This window comes from Balaenoptera borealis, assembly GCF_965194805.1.
Source record: "Balaenoptera borealis genome assembly, chromosome: 4".
Taxonomy (NCBI): Eukaryota; Metazoa; Chordata; class Mammalia; order Artiodactyla; family Balaenopteridae; genus Balaenoptera; species Balaenoptera borealis.
Window position 1 is genome coordinate 57955742 of NC_138861.1, and position 19033 is coordinate 57974774.

The following is a 19033-nucleotide window of genomic DNA, read 5'->3' on the forward strand; positions in this document are numbered from 1 at the left end:
ATTTGGTAAGGAGGATTATACTACTATAGAAGGTCAGAGTCAAGAGAGAGTGGCTGAACTTTATTTTTGGCAGAAAAGTGAGATAATGTTTACCAACAACTTCAGGGATTTCTAGACTGAAATCTCAATGGAGAGAAGAGAGGAGGTGCCCTGAAGTACTGACAGAATGTAGCTACCTAGGCTTAATATCAGTCTCCTTCATGAAGGATCAGACACCTTGCTGAAAGTTCTGAATCAGACTCTGAAGTATAAAAGGGGGCTGTGCAGAGGACAATGGAGATACGCTGTTTCATCTAGGTTAAGTGAAAAAAAATTTCCCTTTGTGCTTTAAAAACAATAGCAAGGCTCCCTTTTAAATGTAAGCTATCCAGACCTTTCTTCAATTTCCTTCCCATTCATTCAAAGGCATCCATAGAGACTTTCTACATGGCAGCCACTATGCTGGCACTGGGGATCCAAAGAAGAACAAAGTATCACTAGACCCCAATAATTCACAGTACAGTAGAAGAGACAGCCAAGTAAACCGCTATAAGACACTGAGATGGGTTCCGTAATCGAGACCTGTTCAAGGTGCTCAGTGAACTCAGAAGAGGCAGTCACCGAAAACATGAAACCATGAAAGATTTCTCCAGATGGCAGGGGGCGGGAAAAGGAAGGGAAGGACATCCAGGTAGAAGAAACAGCATGACAAATGCATGGAAATGCAGAAGAACACGGTACAAGCAACTTAAGTAGGTGGAGAGGAGATGACGAGTGAGAGGAAGGCAGCAGATGAAGGTGAAGAGCTAGGAGGGTCCAGGTCTCTCTGAAGGGTGTGAACAGTATCCTATGGGTTTGGAGGCCACCGAAGAACCTTATCCAAGGAGGGCCATATTCAAATTTGAGTTTCAGGAAGATATTGCCAATAATGAGAATACATTTGAGAGAGACAAGATCGGAGGCTATCGTATTGGCCAGCGTAAGAGATAATAAAGAGCCGGCACTAAGGCAGGGGCAGTGAACTTAAAGGGATGACAGATCTAAGAACCACTGAGGAGGTGAAATTCCCAGCCTGGTGAGCACTTGGATGTGGTTGGTGTAGAAGAGAGTATAGTCAAGGAGGAAGGACGGTCTTCATAGAATGGTAAGAACTATGAGATGGAGGGGCGGGAGTGGAGGGAGGAAGGAGGGAAACAGAGCGGGGAGGCTGATGGCTCACTTGGGGCGTGCAATGTGGGGACCTGTGGGACTGCAGTGGCGCACAGGAAGCAGTGGGACCCACAGGACTGGAGTCTGGGCTGCACGTACACACTGAGGAGTCACAAAACACATGTCCTTTGAGAAAAGATAAGCTGCTTGGGGAGAGTGCATAGGAGACAGAGAGGAAGTACTTTAAGGATGGGCCTCTGAGAACTATCACAGTTTGGGGGTGGAACGGGGTTGGGGAGAGTCCAACAAGAGGCTTTCAGAGAAGTAGGAGGAAAACTAGGAGAGTATGGGAGTTTCACAGCATCCTAGCGGGGAGAACAAGGAGGAGGAACTGTCAATCATTCCAACTGCTACCGAGAGGTTAGTGTGATGTGGGTAGATGCACGTCCACTGGATTTGATGACTGATGAGTCTTTGCAATGGAATCACAGGGGCAGAGGCCTGATTAGGATGGGGTAAGAGGTGAATGAGAGATAAAATGGAGACAGCAAGGGCAGATCATTCTTTCAAGACCTTGGCTCTAAAGGGGAGAAAGAAGGTGGTAGCTAGGAGGCTAGAGGGGGCCAGGGAGTGAAAAGGATTTGTTCTTGCTGTTTTGTGTTAAATAATGAAAAGTATGAGCAAATCTGTAGGACACAGGGAGTGCACACAGCCCAAGACACAGGACGAGGAGAGGCTGACGCGCCTTAAGACTCACGAGGAAGTAGGCAAGGATGGGATTCTAGAGCACACATGGAGGGCACGACCTTATGTAGGAGTAAAGGCAGGTCCACTGAAGTAAATGAGAAGAAAGGAGGAGGTAAGATGTTGATGCTCGTATGAAAGGGAGTGGGTAGGAGGACAGCTGGAGGGACTTCACACCCACTGTCCTCTATCTTCATTAGGAAGCCCAAAGAGGGAAAAGTGAGGGGCTTGATGTGGTGGATGGGGCTCAAGGGGCATGACAGATGGGGACTGAAGAGTTGAAACTGATTAGAGATACTTAAAAGATTTAATAACTAAGATATGGTCTCTGCCCTTAAGGAGCTTACATTCTGGTGGGGAGACCAGATGATGTATTCCTCTAATAAATAATAAATCATAAAGAAATAATTCTTACAGTAAAGATAAAGTAAGTGCCCAAGACTTGCAATGCCAAGACAGGACACCCAACTTGGGGAGCTGCTTCTCTGGAGTAGATTGCAGAGGTTAACTCTTTGTCCTGGGGTAGGGGGTAGATTTCATCCCAGGTGTAATATTGATACATTAAGAACAGGGTGCCTGTGAAACAAGCAAATCAGTAGGCTCTGAAAAACATACCTCTTTCTTTTGGATGCAGAACGTATGTTGGGAGGTTTCAGAGATAAATCTTTGTTTTAGAAGATTCTTCCAATATGTACAATTAAGTGATGAAATGAGGAAAAAGAACAATGAAAAAGATGACCAAAATATAGCCCACCGACTCTCAGACCTTGCTGGAGCAGGGTGGGTGTGTGTGTGTGTAAATCAGTGCAGCCTGAATAAAGAGCAGCTTGGCAACATTCAGCAAAATAATTTTAAAATAACATATCTGTCAAAAGATTGAAACACAACCTAAATACTCATCAGTAGCAGACCAGTTAAGTCAGTGTGGTACCTCCACACAATGGAATATGTATGTGGCCATTAAAAGAACTGAGTAGTTCTATACATATGGATATGGACATATCTCCAAAATATATGGTTAAAGGACAATTGTAAGATACAGAACTGTGCGTACAGTATACTGCTGTATGTGGGGAAAAACATACATAATCACTTACGTTTATTAATGTAAAGAGTATTTCTGGAAGAATACTTGAGAAACTAGAACCAATGACTGCCTCTGGGGAGGAAAACTTATTTTTCACTGTATTTCCTTTTCTAACTTTTGAATTATGTACTATGTACATGTGTTACCTATTAAAAACCCAAGTATTTTAAAAATAGCCTCTCATTTTGAAAATATAATTCACTGTACCTGGAGATAACCAAAAAAGTCAAACAGCTGTTTATTGACTTTTTCAATGATGCAAATAATTTAATAAGCATTCCTAAAGAGCACAGCATGCTTTTACATCTTAGGATCACTCTGATCTTAAAGAAGATAAGGAAATATTTTCCTAAAGCATATTACATCATGAGCACATCAATAAGAGTCAGAAGACGATTTAGTTTTAAAATTGAGCCAACTAAGTTTTGTGTGTGCATGTTAATTCAAACAAAGCCCTTTTGTTGCATTCCTAACCACAAACAAGGAAGCTTAATTGCGTGGGATGGGTAGGCTGATGAAACTGGAACTAGCAAGTGACACGATGTCCTTCTTAGATGATTTTGCCCTAACACACAGAGAGATTCGGGAATGAAAGCATATTTTGGAGAAATCTACAATAAAGCAGTTCACGTCTTTCGAGCAGTATTCACTGATCACCTGCTATGTGCCTTCTACCCTGCTGAAGCACAACTGGAGCTCTGGGAGGTCACAGATGCCCTCAAGGAGTTTATAATCTTGTTGGGGAGCCTCAGATGCAAGAAAAAGTATTAAAGAGTATCAGAGTATTACTCATTCACTCGAAAAATATCTGAGTGCCTACTGAGTGCCAAGCATTATTCCAGGCACTTGACACACAGTTTTTCACTTAACCTTTATACTGTATCTTTATGATATAGGACCATTAATGAGAAAATGAGGTAATCAAGAGAGACTAAGCAACCCATCCACAGTCACAAGGGTTGTGAGGAGCAGAGCTGATATTTAAACTCAGGCATCTGTCCCCGGAGCCTGTGTTCTTAACTTCTGAGCAATGAGCAGTATAAAAGAGGTGAGGTGGGCAGAGTAGAGAGACAGACAATTAACACGTAAGCAAATAAACAGGGAATTGTCATGTAGTTATAAGGGCTCTGAAGGAAATAGGACTGGGTAATGCGAGAGTGTGACTGAGGATCCTGCTTTGGATCAGGGACAGCCTCTTTGAGAGTAAAATCCGAACCAGATCTAAATGATAAGAAGGAATCAACCTTGCAAAGAGCTGGGGGCAGAGAGTATTTCGCGCAGAAACAACACAGAAACACAAAGGCCTTGAGGCAGGAATAAATTTGCGGATTTCAAGAAGCAGAACAGACTGTAGCCAGAGCCTTGGGAATGAAGAGCAGATGGTAGGAAAGTCATGAGATCATACTGGGCCATGCTAGCTCCTGAGGATTTTGGTTTAAGCACCAAAAAGCTCCCTTGCTGCCAGTGATCAAGAATGGGGTCTGAAGTTGGCCCAAAGGCCTGGTAGTAGAGTGGGACTTTGGATGACCTTGAAGCATTGGTATGCTTTGGATAAATGGAGAAGGTGACAACCACAACTTGGATAATAAGAAATTCTAAGAGTTGGAGTTAATTTTTTTGTTGATGCTGTTCTTTGATGAACGGTTATGACCGAGACTTTGCTTGGGCTCTTCTGGGTGCACTAACTTTATAAACCATGCTAGTTATCAACTGGACATGAGTTGAACACGTAAAAATACCAAATACACTCAATACCAGCACTACCAAATAAAACATCATGTTTCTTAATCCACTTACTAACTCCCATCTGCCATCATTTGTTTAGTACACAATGCTATAATAGACAACAAAGTCCATCATAACAAGATTCTAGTCTTACCCACCCCCCCCAAAAAAGAAAGAAAAAACACTAGTATCAATGTATTCTGTAAATTAGGTCTATCAGAATTAACATATCATGGATTTGGGTTGAGAGTCTTCATGATATAATTACTGAACACTTTGTGCTTAGCAGGGGATAAAACACGTTTCTTAAGGTTCTTTTGTGTATCACTGTTTTTTTTTTTCCTATTTTTCCTCATCTTTTAAAAAGCTATGAAATACTTCAAACATACATAAATGCACTCAAGTGAATATAAAAAACACTAATGTGTACTCATTACCAAAACTTATCAAATCTTAATATTTTCCCCATATTTACTTCAGGTACTGTTTTGAATAGGTAATTAATTCACATAGTTTAAAAAAGAAGATCAAAGCCATTAAGAAGTCTTACTCTCCTTCCCAGCCCTCTCCACCCATTTCTCTTCCCCCTACAGCAAACCTCTGTGGTTAATTTCTTATGTATGTTTTCCAGTGCTTTGTTATGCAAGTATAGGCAAATATGAACATATCTCTTTTCAACCGCTTCACAAAAGGAAAGCTATGTGGTGTTCTACCCCTTGTTTTTGTGAACTTAACAACAACTACTGGAGATTATTCTATATCAGTACTTACAGAGCTTCCTCATAGCTTTTTTTTTCCCCCCTTTTAGCTGTCTGGTATTCCATCGTGTGCATATAACATATTTCTTCAACCAGACCCTTTTTTGTAGACACTTTTTGATTTCCAGTCTTTTGTTATTACAAATAATGCTTCAATGAATAACCATGTCTACACACTGGTTTCTGTCTGTGTCCACATATCTGCAGAAATTCCTAGAAGTGGAATTGCTGGCTCAAACTAAAATGCACTTTCTATTTTGGTACTTATTGCTAAGTTATTGCTAAGTTGCCCCTTTCATGCTTTAAAGGGGAAACAAACTTAACATGAATAATTAAATGTCATTGTGCAAGTGATTCTTAGGGGGGGATTATAATTACACCTTCTTTAGTATAGAAGAATAGATGATTCATATTTGAACAACAATGCCTTTCTAGGCATTTCCTGTTTATAGGAAAATTATGTGCCCCAAACACTGATGATAAAAATATACAGCCACTGAAAACTAAGACCAAGTTAAGATGCACTGGGCTGTACTCATAGCACTGTTCCATTCATAGATCCAGATGAAACTCTCTCTGGAATAAACAAAAAATCACCCTATGTTGAGATATGTTTTCTACATGGTCACAGAAGAGAGATGAGCTCTCAAGAACTTTTAGGGTTGAAAACACCCATTATCTTCCAAAATGTAAAAAAAGGTGTAATTGTCCCTTAGCACACAGTTGGCAAAGACATTGCTTTTGAGATATCCTTTGGCCCTTTTCAGCATCCCTAACCTCTAGTTTCTATGACTACTGGGCTCCTCAAGGCTATACTCTGACTTGTTGGATTCACAGAAAAATCTAACAAGCAAACATTTCCGAGGCTTTTATAATTGCCTAACATCTGTGTCTTTAAAAAGTGGTTCAGTGGGTAGAAAGGTATGCATTAAGTAATATAACCCCATGGCAACACACAGTCCTGTCTGGAAAGAGAAGTTCTTTCAAAGGTCACATCTTGATAATATGCCCTGGGGACTTTTGGCTTTGGCAACTGAATCACAAGTAAGAGTGAAGTCGGCTAACAGACAGACGACCTAAGACTCTAACATCTAAAATTTGCATAAAAGGTAAAAAAAACCCCAAAAAACCTTTTCTTGTAAGATACTTTACCCCATTCCTCCACACCTACTCCGACATCATTTCACTACTAGATTATCTCCTCCTCACCCTCCATTTTGAAACATTTTTTAAAGATTAAATTTGATTCATGACCACACAGAACTATTACCATAAAAAAGAGGGCACAGCCTTGGGGGTGGGGGTTTTTCTCTTAGCCACCAATGGGTGATGATGTTGAAATGTCTTTTTTCTCAATATGCCCCCCTTTCTTCCCTCTTCCTCTCAACTCTGACATCTACAGAGTAATCAGGACAGTCAGCTCTCCTCCCCACACTTCAACGTTTGCCTGTATGTCATGGCAGAAATTGACACGAACACTATAACATCTTTGCTCTGTAACAGCATTCATGTTTGTTTTTCTTTGACTTTCAAATTCAATTACAATAGAATCACACAGCATACATAGACTAGCATGAGCGCTACTTATCCACAGTTTCTTCTTGTCAACTCTCAATTTGCAACTGGGCATTGTATTTGTTGGAGGAAGGAAGGAGGGACTGGTTTTTACTGATTTCTTGAGATATCGGATATTATGATTTAAAATTTTTCTCCTCTACTACTCTACTCTACTCTACTCTGTGTCATAGAATATGTTGCCAGGGCTGAAAGAGAAATCACTTTCATGCTGTTTGTTTTTATCTTCCACACAGAGACACACGCAGACATCCACAAATATATGCTCATGGACCTCAGAGAGGATGAGATAGTTACAGAGAACTAGAAACGCTGTGTGTGCCCCAGAATTGTTTGGAGGCTCTCCCAGAGGACCCCTGTTGGGCAAATGGGGAGCGGCTCAGCAGGACACGATGAAGGTGCTTAGGGCTCTTCCTCTGCACCCAGGGGGCTGCAGGGCTGAGGGCAGGAGGGGCAGGGTACCCACCACTACAGCTGGGCACCCTCCTCCTCCGTGGGTAATCCCACAGAAGATTGTCCCCTCTGAGGGTTTAAAGGATACCCTTTACACCACATACCAGCCAAGATATTTCAAAATCAAGCTAATTAACTTTTATGCAATGCTAAGGTATAAGTTAAATTTCATTTGCCAAAACGGTAACGAAAAGTTTTTTTGTGTGAGGCCGAAGCCTTACCTTTTGGTAGTGCTTTTTTTCTAAACACCATCCCATTCAACAAAAACAAATAAATGCTCCCCAAACTTCTAACACTAAAGACACTGAATTCTCTTTTGGAGTAAGTCATGCATTGTATCGTGTTTTTCTCTTCTCTATTTCACTTTCTCCTCATTTAGAGGAAGAGGCTGCAAATGAGAAGTTAAAGGCAACAACAACAACAGAAAAAAACAAAAGGACAGAAGCATTAATTTTAGATGGGGACCTTAAACAATGGTCAAAAGAAGAATCCATATTTTAAAATCATACCAGAAAAGACCCAAATGAAAAGAATAGTGAAGGTTTTAAGGCAAAGTGGATGACAACTTTATGAACACTTGCTCCAGCCCCTCAGTTTCTACCTGCCGGCATTTCCATAATAAATTTCACAACAAGGAGGAGTTTAACCACCACCACCATTCACACATAACCTGACACTGTTGGGGAGAAAATAATAAAACTCAGAAGGATGCTCTCTCTTATTCGCCTTCAAGTGAAAGGATGCCAAATAAAACTTGAAAAACCAGCCCTGGATGCCTCTCTTTATATATGTGTTTTATAATCTAAGCAGTTCATATTTTCTTTTTTACCTTTTACATGGTATAATAACAAAATGAATGCCCGTAATAATAAAATAAATATTCAAGTCACCTGGAGATCCAGAACATTACCACTACTGGTGCAGCCACCTGTTCTTTGCCATATCATATTTCCTTTTAAGTAAAAGCATCTAGGGATGAAAACATTGGCATTAAGCATAGCTCTGAACAAAAATTTCAAATCAAAGATTGTATAAGGATAAAAGCTGAATTCAAATTATTGTGAATAAGGGAAAAGATAATCAAGTATTTAAACCTTCAACTGTGATGGAGGTAAATACTGTACACCCAGCAATCTCAATACACACTTCTTTTCATGTAAACTCAAAGTTAAATGAGAAGACCACACCTTTTCTTTAATATTGAGACTACACTTGCAGGTTCCTTTTCTTTATACAAATGTTGGCAATGAGAATAGAGAACTTGGCTACTAGTACATAGATAAGTAGCCATTCCTTGTGAGTAAAAGAAATTGTTTATTTGAAATTCCCTGGGGAAATGGGGAAGCAAAACCATGAAGTACACACCAAAAAGCAACTGCTAATCTGAATGAGATAAAAAGCCACTCTAAATACGTACATCATAAGAAATACGGTGACTGTATATACAGGAGAGAAAATGATTGAAAATTCCCACACAGAAATACTAATAGCACACTGAATTACCCGAGGTGCTCAAATAATGAGAATTTTCATGACAATTTAGAGAAATGGGCTTAAATTTAATATGTGGTTGGTTATTAATTTTTCTTTATAAATAGATATAGCACAACATCAGAAAGATACCTGTGAAAGGCTTTTCAGTTGAGAATCCTGCAATGCAAGACTCATTCTAACAAAATAGTGGGCTTACCTTGTGGCAAAGAGAATCATCCTAGATAACAACCCTCTGGCCAACTGCATGTCATATTCAGGAGTGGGATAAAAAGCCATTTCATCCTGTTAACTGCTCTTTCTTTTCCTCCCTGGGCTGCAAAGGCTTCTCAACGATTCCATGCAACTCCCATCAGACAGCCTGAACCGCCTGGAACTCACTAAGCTCCGTGCAAGTGGGAGGGACTCATTCCTAGCCACCTCTGTAGATTGCCCATTAAAATTCAATTCCTGCTCTCTAAGAGGGAAGAAGAGAGAATGACCCTTAGTAACTTGCCCTGAGAAGAACCAGCATCTTAGACAATAGCACACAGCTTGGGAATGCCAGAATTCTATTCTGTGGGCAGGAGGAGGAGGGAAGGAAGGAAAATCATCTGCTGATAAAATGCATCAAACTGCAATCAGGAAGTTTCCGTTTTCATTGATCTTCTCTGCTAAACCTGCACCCTCCTTCACGTGCAAAAATGCGTGTTGATTGCTTTAAGCTTCCCACACTTTGGAGGCTACTGAAAGAGGTCCTACACCAACATCCACGGAGGCTTCCTGAGACACACTGTCCTGAGCTCACGAAGTCAGGAGGACGGGGACAGAACTCACTGCCAATGGAAGTGCAAGTGCCAGCTGCTAACCTTGCTGCCCAAATAAGGATGAATGAAGAGTCAAAGCCTGAGCTTCTATGACCCATTCATCTCAATTTACTTTACAGAGCACATATCACCATGTATGGTAAGTGCTTACTGATTAGATGAGATGGTCATTATAGTGATGGTGGTGACTGGTGGTGGAGGATGAGGAAGGGTCAGGATGTTCATGGAGGAAAGCACTGGCTTGGAAAATCTTGAGTTTTAAGCTGGAACATTTTGTCTCTTGAACTAACTCATTGAACTACCCTAGCCTGAGGCTTGACAGATTTTAGGGAGAAGTTCTGCCGAGATAAGTTAGATCATAGGACTCCTAATGACAAGTCAGACAAGAGAGAACTCAGGGATCCAAGCAAAAAAGGAAAGGTGGGATTGGATGTGTGTGAATATTAAGCCCTGGACCACTAAGAGCTTCTCTCTCTCTTTACCTTGGTGGTTCGGCTGGTCTCTGTATATACCTGGAGTAAGGGTGGAGGGGAGTTTCTTCCTTTTGCTCTTTCCTTTTTCTTATAAATAAGTGAGAAAATCCTTTCTGGCTATTTTCTCCATGAAAAAGGAGCTACACATACCCATGACCCATTGGACTTGGAATTAGCTCATGAAGTGATCCCAGCCCTTTTCAATTTCAAAATTGGTGTCGGCTTCTGTGACCTGTCATGAATTAGACTTGCTCAGTGCCCACTACTAACCTTCCACCTCAACACCTGTGAGACTCCTAAGATGATAAGCACATCATGTCTGCTCTGCCTGAAGACATCAGCACCTCACCCCTTCCCATATTTCAAAACAGGACTTAGACCACAGCCAGCTTGAAAGAATTCTCAACGGCCAAAGCTGGAACAATTCGAGCAATAAAATAAATAACAGTATTGGATTATAACCCACAGGATAAAATAATAGGAAGGAGTCCTTACTGATATAAATAGTAAGGATAAATAAATAAGTGGAGGAGAGAGACAGCTCTTCCTTACAGAAGACTTCCAATTAATAAATGTGGGGGTTTCCCTGGTGGCGCAGTGGTTAAGAATCCACCTGCTAACACAGGGGACACGGGTTCGAGCCCTGGCCTGGGAAGATCCCACATGCCGCGCAGCAACTAAGCCTGTGCGCCACAACTACTGAGCCTGCACTCTAAAGTCCGCGAGCCACAACTACTGAAGCCCGTGCGCCTAGAGCCCATGCTCCACAACAAGAGAAGCCACCGCAATGAGAAGCCCGCGCACCGCAACAAAGAGTAGCCCCCGCTCACCGCAACTAGAGAGCCCACGTGCAGCAACGAAGACCCAATGCAGCCAAAAAATAAATTAAAAATAAATAAATAAATAAATAAATGTGGAAGGAATGAAGGAAATACAGACTCACCTTTAGAACATTACAGTAATAATTGTCACAGACAATATCTGTTGATAGATGCTAAAATCAGCGGGAGAAAGTTTGAGGAAAAACAGAATATTTGTATAGCCTCAAAGCTATCTCCCCCCCAAGATATGTATTCGTTTACAAGGAGACAAACAATAACTTTACAGTGAGGAAACCTGGCAACTTCACCTTAACCAGGTAATCAAGGTTAACATCACCAGTAGTAAAACATATCGACACCATGTAACTCGGGAGAGGACACACTAAGAAGGACACATCACTTCTTTGGTATTCTTGCCAAAAATGCTCAACCTCAATCCAACCATGAGATAGTATCAGACAAACTGAAATAGAAGGCATTCAACAAAATAACTGGCCCATACTCTTCAAAAGTGTCAAGGTCATAAAAGACAAGGAAAGACTGAGGAAGTATCACAGATTAGAGGAGGCTAAGGAAACATGACAATTAAATACAATGTAGGATCCTGGAATGGAAAAAGGACATTAGCAGGGGGGAAAAAAGGTGAACTCTGAATAAAGTCTATAAAGCCTTAGAGTCTGTAGTTGATAGTATTACACCAATGCTAATTTCTTAGTTTTAATATTTACACTATGGTTTTCATAGATGTTAACATTAGAGAAAGGTGAGTGATGGGTGGATGGGAAATCTCTGTACTATTTTCACAGCTTTTCTGTGAGTCTAAAATTATTTCAAAACAAAAAGTAAAAAACAACATGGGCAGGATTTGGGATCTGAATAAATTGGATGAGAACCACACCAATTTCCAAGTTCCGTCCAACATCAGTAAAACTTGGGTTGCAGAGACCTCAGAGGATAGGGAAGAGTTATGACGTGGACTGTTGTAGGGGCTTATGATATACTTTTGGAGACAAGACACACACAAGTAAAATTCTTAGAGTATAAGTAGAGTAAAAATTCCAGGCAATAGGATAGGAGCAGGCGTGATGTATGCAACATCCAGGTCATGACTTTTTCAAAAGGAAATTGCTTGCCTATGTGCTCCCTTACAGTCTCCCTTCATACAGACACAGCATCAGGAGCCAGTCTTGACCACGCTGATGAGGGCAACCCCAGCTTGTGTTAAAGGTAATCGCTTCATGGTTATAACGACAATCTCTGCATGGTTAGGATGCCAGCTGGACATACATTGAGGTTCATTTGTTTCATCCAACTGTTAAGGATTGTTTTATGAAATATTTCAATTGTTTCAAGCTCAAACCCAGGTCTGTGTGATTCCACTCTTCACGCTCTCAGCCCCACCTAGTCTCAGCTCTCCCTGCCTTCTGGCGAATGGCCCCGCAATTACCCCAGTGCCCCATGGCTGAAACTTAGCAGTCACACACTTTAATCTCCCTTCTCCCACCCTCACCTGCTCTTGATCTGTCTCCTAAATTCAAACCAAATCTGTCTCATCTCTTGTCCCATCACCACTTGCTAAGTTCAAGTCTTGATCATTGCCCACCCAGGCCAGGGCAGTAACTTCCTAACTACGACTCTCTGGCCTAAAGTACTCTGGCACTGTTGCTACATTAACCTACACACCTCAGTGGAGTCTCGTTAAATAAAAGGCTCTGATCCTCTACATTTTGAAGATCCTAGGGGGCTGAAAGGAATAGCAGTAACCTTGGGGATACTTCTCCTTCAGGCTGTCCCTGGAGCAACCTTTTGCCAGCTGCTTCTCTTATAGATGGAGCCTCCTGCAAATCTCAGCCTGTCCTCAACTGGTATGTTCAAACGTCTTTTGAATCCTTTTTCAAAGAAAACCTTACAAAGAATCTTAATGTAGACACCATATACAAGTGTTGTTGGATTGTAGGAAATATAACAAATACTTAAATGTATATTTGCATATCCATAAACATGGGTAATTGCATAAATCTAAGTTTATAATGTTTATTTATTTCTAATCCAAGCCCACGTGTCTACGTGAAAGAGCCACGCCCCCCACACTGAAATCAGGATAATTCACAGCAGTGATAACCAACATCTACTGAGCGCTTATGACGGGCCAGGTACCACTCTAAGTGTTTTATGTATATTAGCATCTTCAATCCTTTTCAGCAACTCCTTGGGGGTAGATTAGTTATTAAACTCATTTTATAGATTGGAAACAAAGTTTAAATAAATTGCCTGCAGTTATCTATTAAGTGGCAGAATCAAGATTTGAATTCTAGGTAGGCTGATTCCACAGATCCCCCCCCCCCCCATCTTACTCACTATATTATACTGTCTTTCATGCTGGCACACAGACCTACGTGACAGTGATGAAAGGTTTGATGAGAACGATGACCAGGACATCATTACACCACCACCTAATGTTTACTTCACCTGACATTTATCTCTTGTTCCCCACGAGCGGGCTCTGTGCTAAGTGCCGAATACCTTATCTCATTGAATTCCCACAGTTGTCCTAGGAGGTAGGTTCTGTTACGCTGATTGCTGAGGCGATAGAGTGGAGTGGCTGTGAGCTCAAACTGCCTGGATTTGAATCCACTGCCTCCTAACGAGATGCCTTTACACTAGTGCAAACCTCACAGCACTGGTGTGAGAATTTGATGAGGTACGCAAAGCCCTAGCACATAGAAAGCACAGATAAGTAGCTGCGAATTTTTATTAGACCAACTTTGTAATCTCAGGACATTCCTCAACTAGAGATAAGACGTGTTCAGTGAATATCAGTTCAAAGATGAATCAATCTTGTTGTACAATGTAACACATTAGTCATTTCCAATGTGTAAGATGTTGGTGTATCTCTTTTAGTGTTTTTAATTATAGCTTTAAATACAGTTGTCAATGTATTTTAAAAAAGATATTTGCATCAAATCATTTGAGGGACCCCCAGATTACCTCCCAGGAACTTGATGCTTCTTCAGAACCTAGTTTGAAAACTGTCATTCGGGTGGTTATCCTTCTGAACCCCGAGCTTCCATCTGACCTCCTCGTTCCGCCCCTCCTCAGCTCTCTCACTCGTCTGTGTTCTTGACCAGCCTTGCCCCCAATTCCCTCTTCCAGCAGCCAAGCCCCTCTTCCGAACCGCTCAGCGCAGCCCTCCGTGCCTCTTACCTGTGCTTCAGCCGAAGTTTAACCCCTCCTGACCATACTGCTTTCCTGTGCTGGGGGTCAGAGGTCAGGTGCCCTGGGCTGAAGGACTCAGAGGTGCCTGTATCTGCAGGGTCCGGGTCTGCACACGCATCTCTGGCAAAAATAGGAAAACAGGAAGTTGAGCATGATGGTGTTTGTGGGCAGGGGGCACGAATGAATCCGACCTGGAAAATGCATGAGAATTAACCCTGGGGTTAGAGGAGAGCAGCACAGCTGAGCGCAGAGATCTAAGCCTGCACCCACCGAGGCGCTCTGCCCGAAGGAAGGCAAATGCGCTACTGGGGGTCTTCATCCTCTCCTATCTGTGTTTCTGTGAAGCAATAACGTGCACTTCCCAATCTTAGAACACCAGATTTTTCCAGCCAAGGGGGAAAGAAATATATATTGACTGTTATGAAGATGAACCCTCCTATAACTCAGCAGCCATTGGTAAGTAAGTGAAAAACTGGCCTCACTGAAGCAAACTGTCCAAGAAGGTGGTTCCCGGAGACAAGTCCCCGCGGCCTCCTGTCTTGGTTTCGCTGGAAGGAGAGTGATCCTCCAGTGCAGCAGCCCTCGCTCCGTTCAGTGGGTGGCAGCTCAGGAGCACGTGCCAACCCTTGAGGCCGAGCTACTTCAGATTGTTTAGATTCCACTGTGCTGCAGGCAAGCCTTCTGTGTGTCCATTTAACCACCCCCTCACCGCCCACTCCCTAACACCATTCCCATAGCTCTTTCCCTCCATACTCCCAGGCAGGCAGAGAAAAATGTTAAGCCCCGAGCGCCCAAAGCATCCCACCATGGGAACAGATGTATTTCTTCTCCGGAGGAGAGTCTTGGCTCCTGAATTTCCAAACACCCTGACTGCACCTTCAAGGCCTCCTCTTGATCAGACTGTGTCCCCTGCATCAGGTTCCAAGGAGGGTTTGCCACACTGGGTACCAGTGGTGTGTTTTCGTGTCTGTCTTTGAGAGCCAACTGGTAGCCCCTGCACCACGTCCTGTAAGCAGGCATCTGGAGAAGGTGCAAATGCCTACTGTTTCTCCTCTGCACAGGACTTGGCTGAGAAGGGGTGGGATTATGAATGGTGTTGATCTCTTTGTATTTCAGGACAGGGAGGGAGATGACCAGGCCGTCAGCAGGGAGTTTCTACTTCTAAGCTAAACTTTTCATCCTTAGTTTTACCTAAGCATCATTACCTCCTTTGTGACATTACTTTTCTCACCAAATTTAAGATTCCTGGCTTTGAGTATATTCACTATTCCCCTAGACTTGAAGTCTGAAGACCTGGTTGAGGTTCTGTCACTCGTGAGCTGAATGACATTGGGAATGCAAACACTGAGCCCCAGGCTCCTTATCGGGAATGTGAGAATAAGAGGCAGAGCACACAGTGTAGAAGCCTGGCCCTGGAGTCTGTGAGCCAGAGTCCTGGCCTTACCCTCTGACCAGCTCGGTGACCTTGTCCTCTCTGTGCCTGTTCTCACGTCTCTGAAATGGGTGCAAAGGACCAATGGCTTTCATAGGGTTGTTGAGACACTTAAATAAACTAATTCAGATCAAGCACTTAGGATAGAGTCTGGTACATATTCGGCCCTCAGCAAATCAGCTCCTGTTATTATATGTATCCTGCAGAGTTGCTATAAAGTTTCCAGATAATGTCTATTAACTGTCTAGCATAGTGCCTACACATGGGGTATGTGCTTAATTAACGAATCATTTTCATTACTGTCTTCAACAGTACCTTCATTTTAGAGCTCCTTTCAGCTAAGATGTCATGTAAAATAGACACAATTAAAAAGACCTAATTTATGCTGGAAATAGCAGCAAAAAGAGTTTTGTCCAGAGTTAGCATGTCAGAGCCTTTTGCAGAATTCATCATGTGGTCTCCAATTAGGATTTCTACAACCCTCAGCGGCACCAACCCCAATGGCCATCTGGCTTAAGCTGAGGTGGAAAGTATACTCAAAGGTATCTCATCATCACATGAACATAAAGATGACACAGACATACACAGCATATCCAAGACCACCCATTGGTAGAATCCATTCCGACAGCAAGCTTGCCTTTCCAGCTCTACTCTAGACCCTGACGTTGTCTGCTGGGGAAAAACAATAAAGACCAGGCCTTAGCTTTCAAAAAAAACACTGTGGCATTTAATAACTTCCTCATTTGTTTTGTTTTTTGTGTTTTTTTTTTTTGCCTAAACCACAATTGCTGGCTCTGTCCTTTCTGCACAATGGCTGAGCCCTTTTCTCTTTCCTTACCCCCTCCCCCCTCTCTGGGAGGCACCAAGGGACGGAAAGTCCAGGGTGAAAGCTGTTGGAGTGAAGGGCTGGCAGGAAGAGCAGGCAAATGGGAAGGAGATGGAAGCAAGAACATGAGACTGTGTTATCTTCTTAAGGATTTTCAGTGCATGATCCTTTTCAACCCTGGCAGAGAAGAGCACCCCAGCGATGCCCTCCAGGGGACCAGCTGACGTTAACAGCTGGGTGCGAGGGTTCATAAAACCAGGGTTGGGGTTGATTGCTGCTGACGGCGGCCCCCAGGCTAAGTCACAGCACAGCCTACCTGCTAATCTTCACCTCCCCCCACCCTGGATGGGCTGGCTCCTGAGTAGGCTGTCAGAATGCACAACACCAAGGAGGAAACAGGTTGCAAGGAATGCAGGAAGAATCACCAGCACCCAGAGCACTGCTTTTCTGGAATAACCTCCTTCTGGAATAACCCGGACAACACATACACATGTTCTAATGAACAACTCACATGTTCTAATGAAAAGAAATTCCATAGTGAATCTTGTTGGCAAAACTAACGAGATGTTTTTGAAGGCTCTTTTTAATATTGTTTCTTGCTGTTCTCCAGTCTCAGTATCACAAACTATGAGTGAGGACACAGGAATCGGAGCTGACTTGAGAAGATTTAACGGGGGCTAAAAAAAACACTGTGATCCACTCTCCCAGTATCATCTTTCTTTGCCAGATAGTTAAGAAACAAAAGATCCACGCCAACCACCTACGTATTTCTACTCTCTATGATGAGTACATTCATCTTCCCAGCCCTCACTATTCATAATTCATGAATATATACGGACTGCTTTACTATTTGGTATTTTAATAGAGTCCTTAAGTGCTTTCTGAACTGAGTTTCAGCCAATACTGAAGAAAAAGTTCTGGATCATCCTGTTTCTGTAGCTCTCTTGAGCACCATGAAAACTGGGGAGGGTCCGGGGAAGCTGGAGAGAAAGACATACAGAGCTGGGCCGGGCCCGATATCGTGGTCTCTCCAGATCCCTTGTGCTCCTGGTTTCTACTGCGTTTAGATGGGGATGGGCAGGAGGGCTCCTATCTCCTTAGCATGGACCGTTACAACCTTAGGAAGAGCTTGGTTCTCAGAATCAGCAGTTTCGTCCTTTTGGTTGTGTTTTATCCAGGAACAGCCTCCTTGACAGCCACATCCATTCCTGTCCCCAGCAACCCAGCACCTACCCAGCAGCCGGCACTACCTTTAAATAAAGTAAGTGGATTATGTCATCTCTAGTAATAAAACTTGTGTAGCTTCCCCATGCACTCTGGAGGAACTCCAAGTTCCTTAACTTGGCTGTGAGGTCTCCAGTGACCTGGCTCGTGCCCACCCTTTAACACCTCCCCTCTCCTTCGCCCTGTCCTCACCGGCCTGGCCCGGGCTCCCCAAGCCTGCCAAGCTCTCCACTTCACACATGAGGTTCCCTCCACCTGGAACAGTCTTCCTCCCGATTCTCCGCCTGGCTGGCTCCTCCTCAGCCTTCTGGTCCCGGGTGGGACATCACCTCCTCAGAGACGGCTTCCTCTACCTCAGAGAGTCTCTTCCCGGCACCTGGGCGTTCCCTTGGTTGCACCTGGAGCCGCATGTAAATGTTCATTTGCACACGGTATGTACCGGACAATAAGTGCAACAGGGTCAGGGCCCATGGCTGACTTTTCTTCAGTTTTGTGCTTTTAAACCACTACATACCCAGGGCCTGAGACAGTGGGTGGGTCATGGGAGGCACACAACACAGATTGATAGAATGAATCATAGTTGATTGTAAAGGGAATAATTGGGTAATGCATCCAAGGTGGAGCTCTGTGCCCTTCAACTCTTAAAGGCATTAAATTGTTTACAATACATGTTTTGGGGAAGGTAGGGATCTCTTTTCTTGCAGTCACTTTCTACATAAGGTTGTGAGTCGATTTCTTTGTGAAAGTAGAATTCGGCTCTAACTCTTGGTCCCTGTCATCAACAGCTGCTTTCGTGGCGTAGAGAGCAGTGTTGGGGGACCACTGGCCAAGCCCTTCAACAAACAGTTGGTGCAGCTCAGCGCAGTTCTGCCGCCTTATGTTTCGAAGGAGCCAGAATGCCTTTTGAGATTAAGCAGACAGAAGTGCACTTACACAGGGCTAAGTTGTCCTCAGAGCCCTCTGGAGAAATTCCTTCGGATTTAGGCTGGGTGCTCGCGTGTATTCGTTTTCATAATTTGCTTCATGAAAAGTCGTGTTCGCGGTTTCCTAGGTTTCTGTTTTCTCTCTGTGCCACTCTGTGTCCGTCACGCAGGAAACTGGTCCCACCATCATCTCTGCATCCTGTTAGCAGGCCTCTTGTGTCATCACCTCAGGCTCCCCAGCGTTCTTCCCTTCAGTCTCTGGGAGGCGGAGAGGGCCTGGATTCTCGGCTTCTTCAGTGTGCAGGGGAAGATTTTAAGAACGATGCCCTTAGGTTCAGATTTGTGTTCTTA

At 43.1% G+C, this 19033-nt stretch overlaps 1 protein-coding gene across 5 annotated transcripts in view; it reads right to left on the reverse strand.

Moving 5' to 3' along the window:
* SHROOM3 (shroom family member 3) overlaps nt 1-19033 on the reverse strand; it is a 533396-nt gene that overhangs the window by 45502 nt on the left and 468861 nt on the right. For all 5 annotated transcript variants that reach the window (XM_082389318.1, XM_082389320.1, XM_082389319.1 and 2 more), the window contains one exon: nt 14266-14397. In XM_082389318.1, the coding sequence (XP_082245444.1) occupies nt 14266-14397 (132 nt within the window). The remainder of the gene's footprint in view (nt 1-14265; nt 14398-19033) is intronic.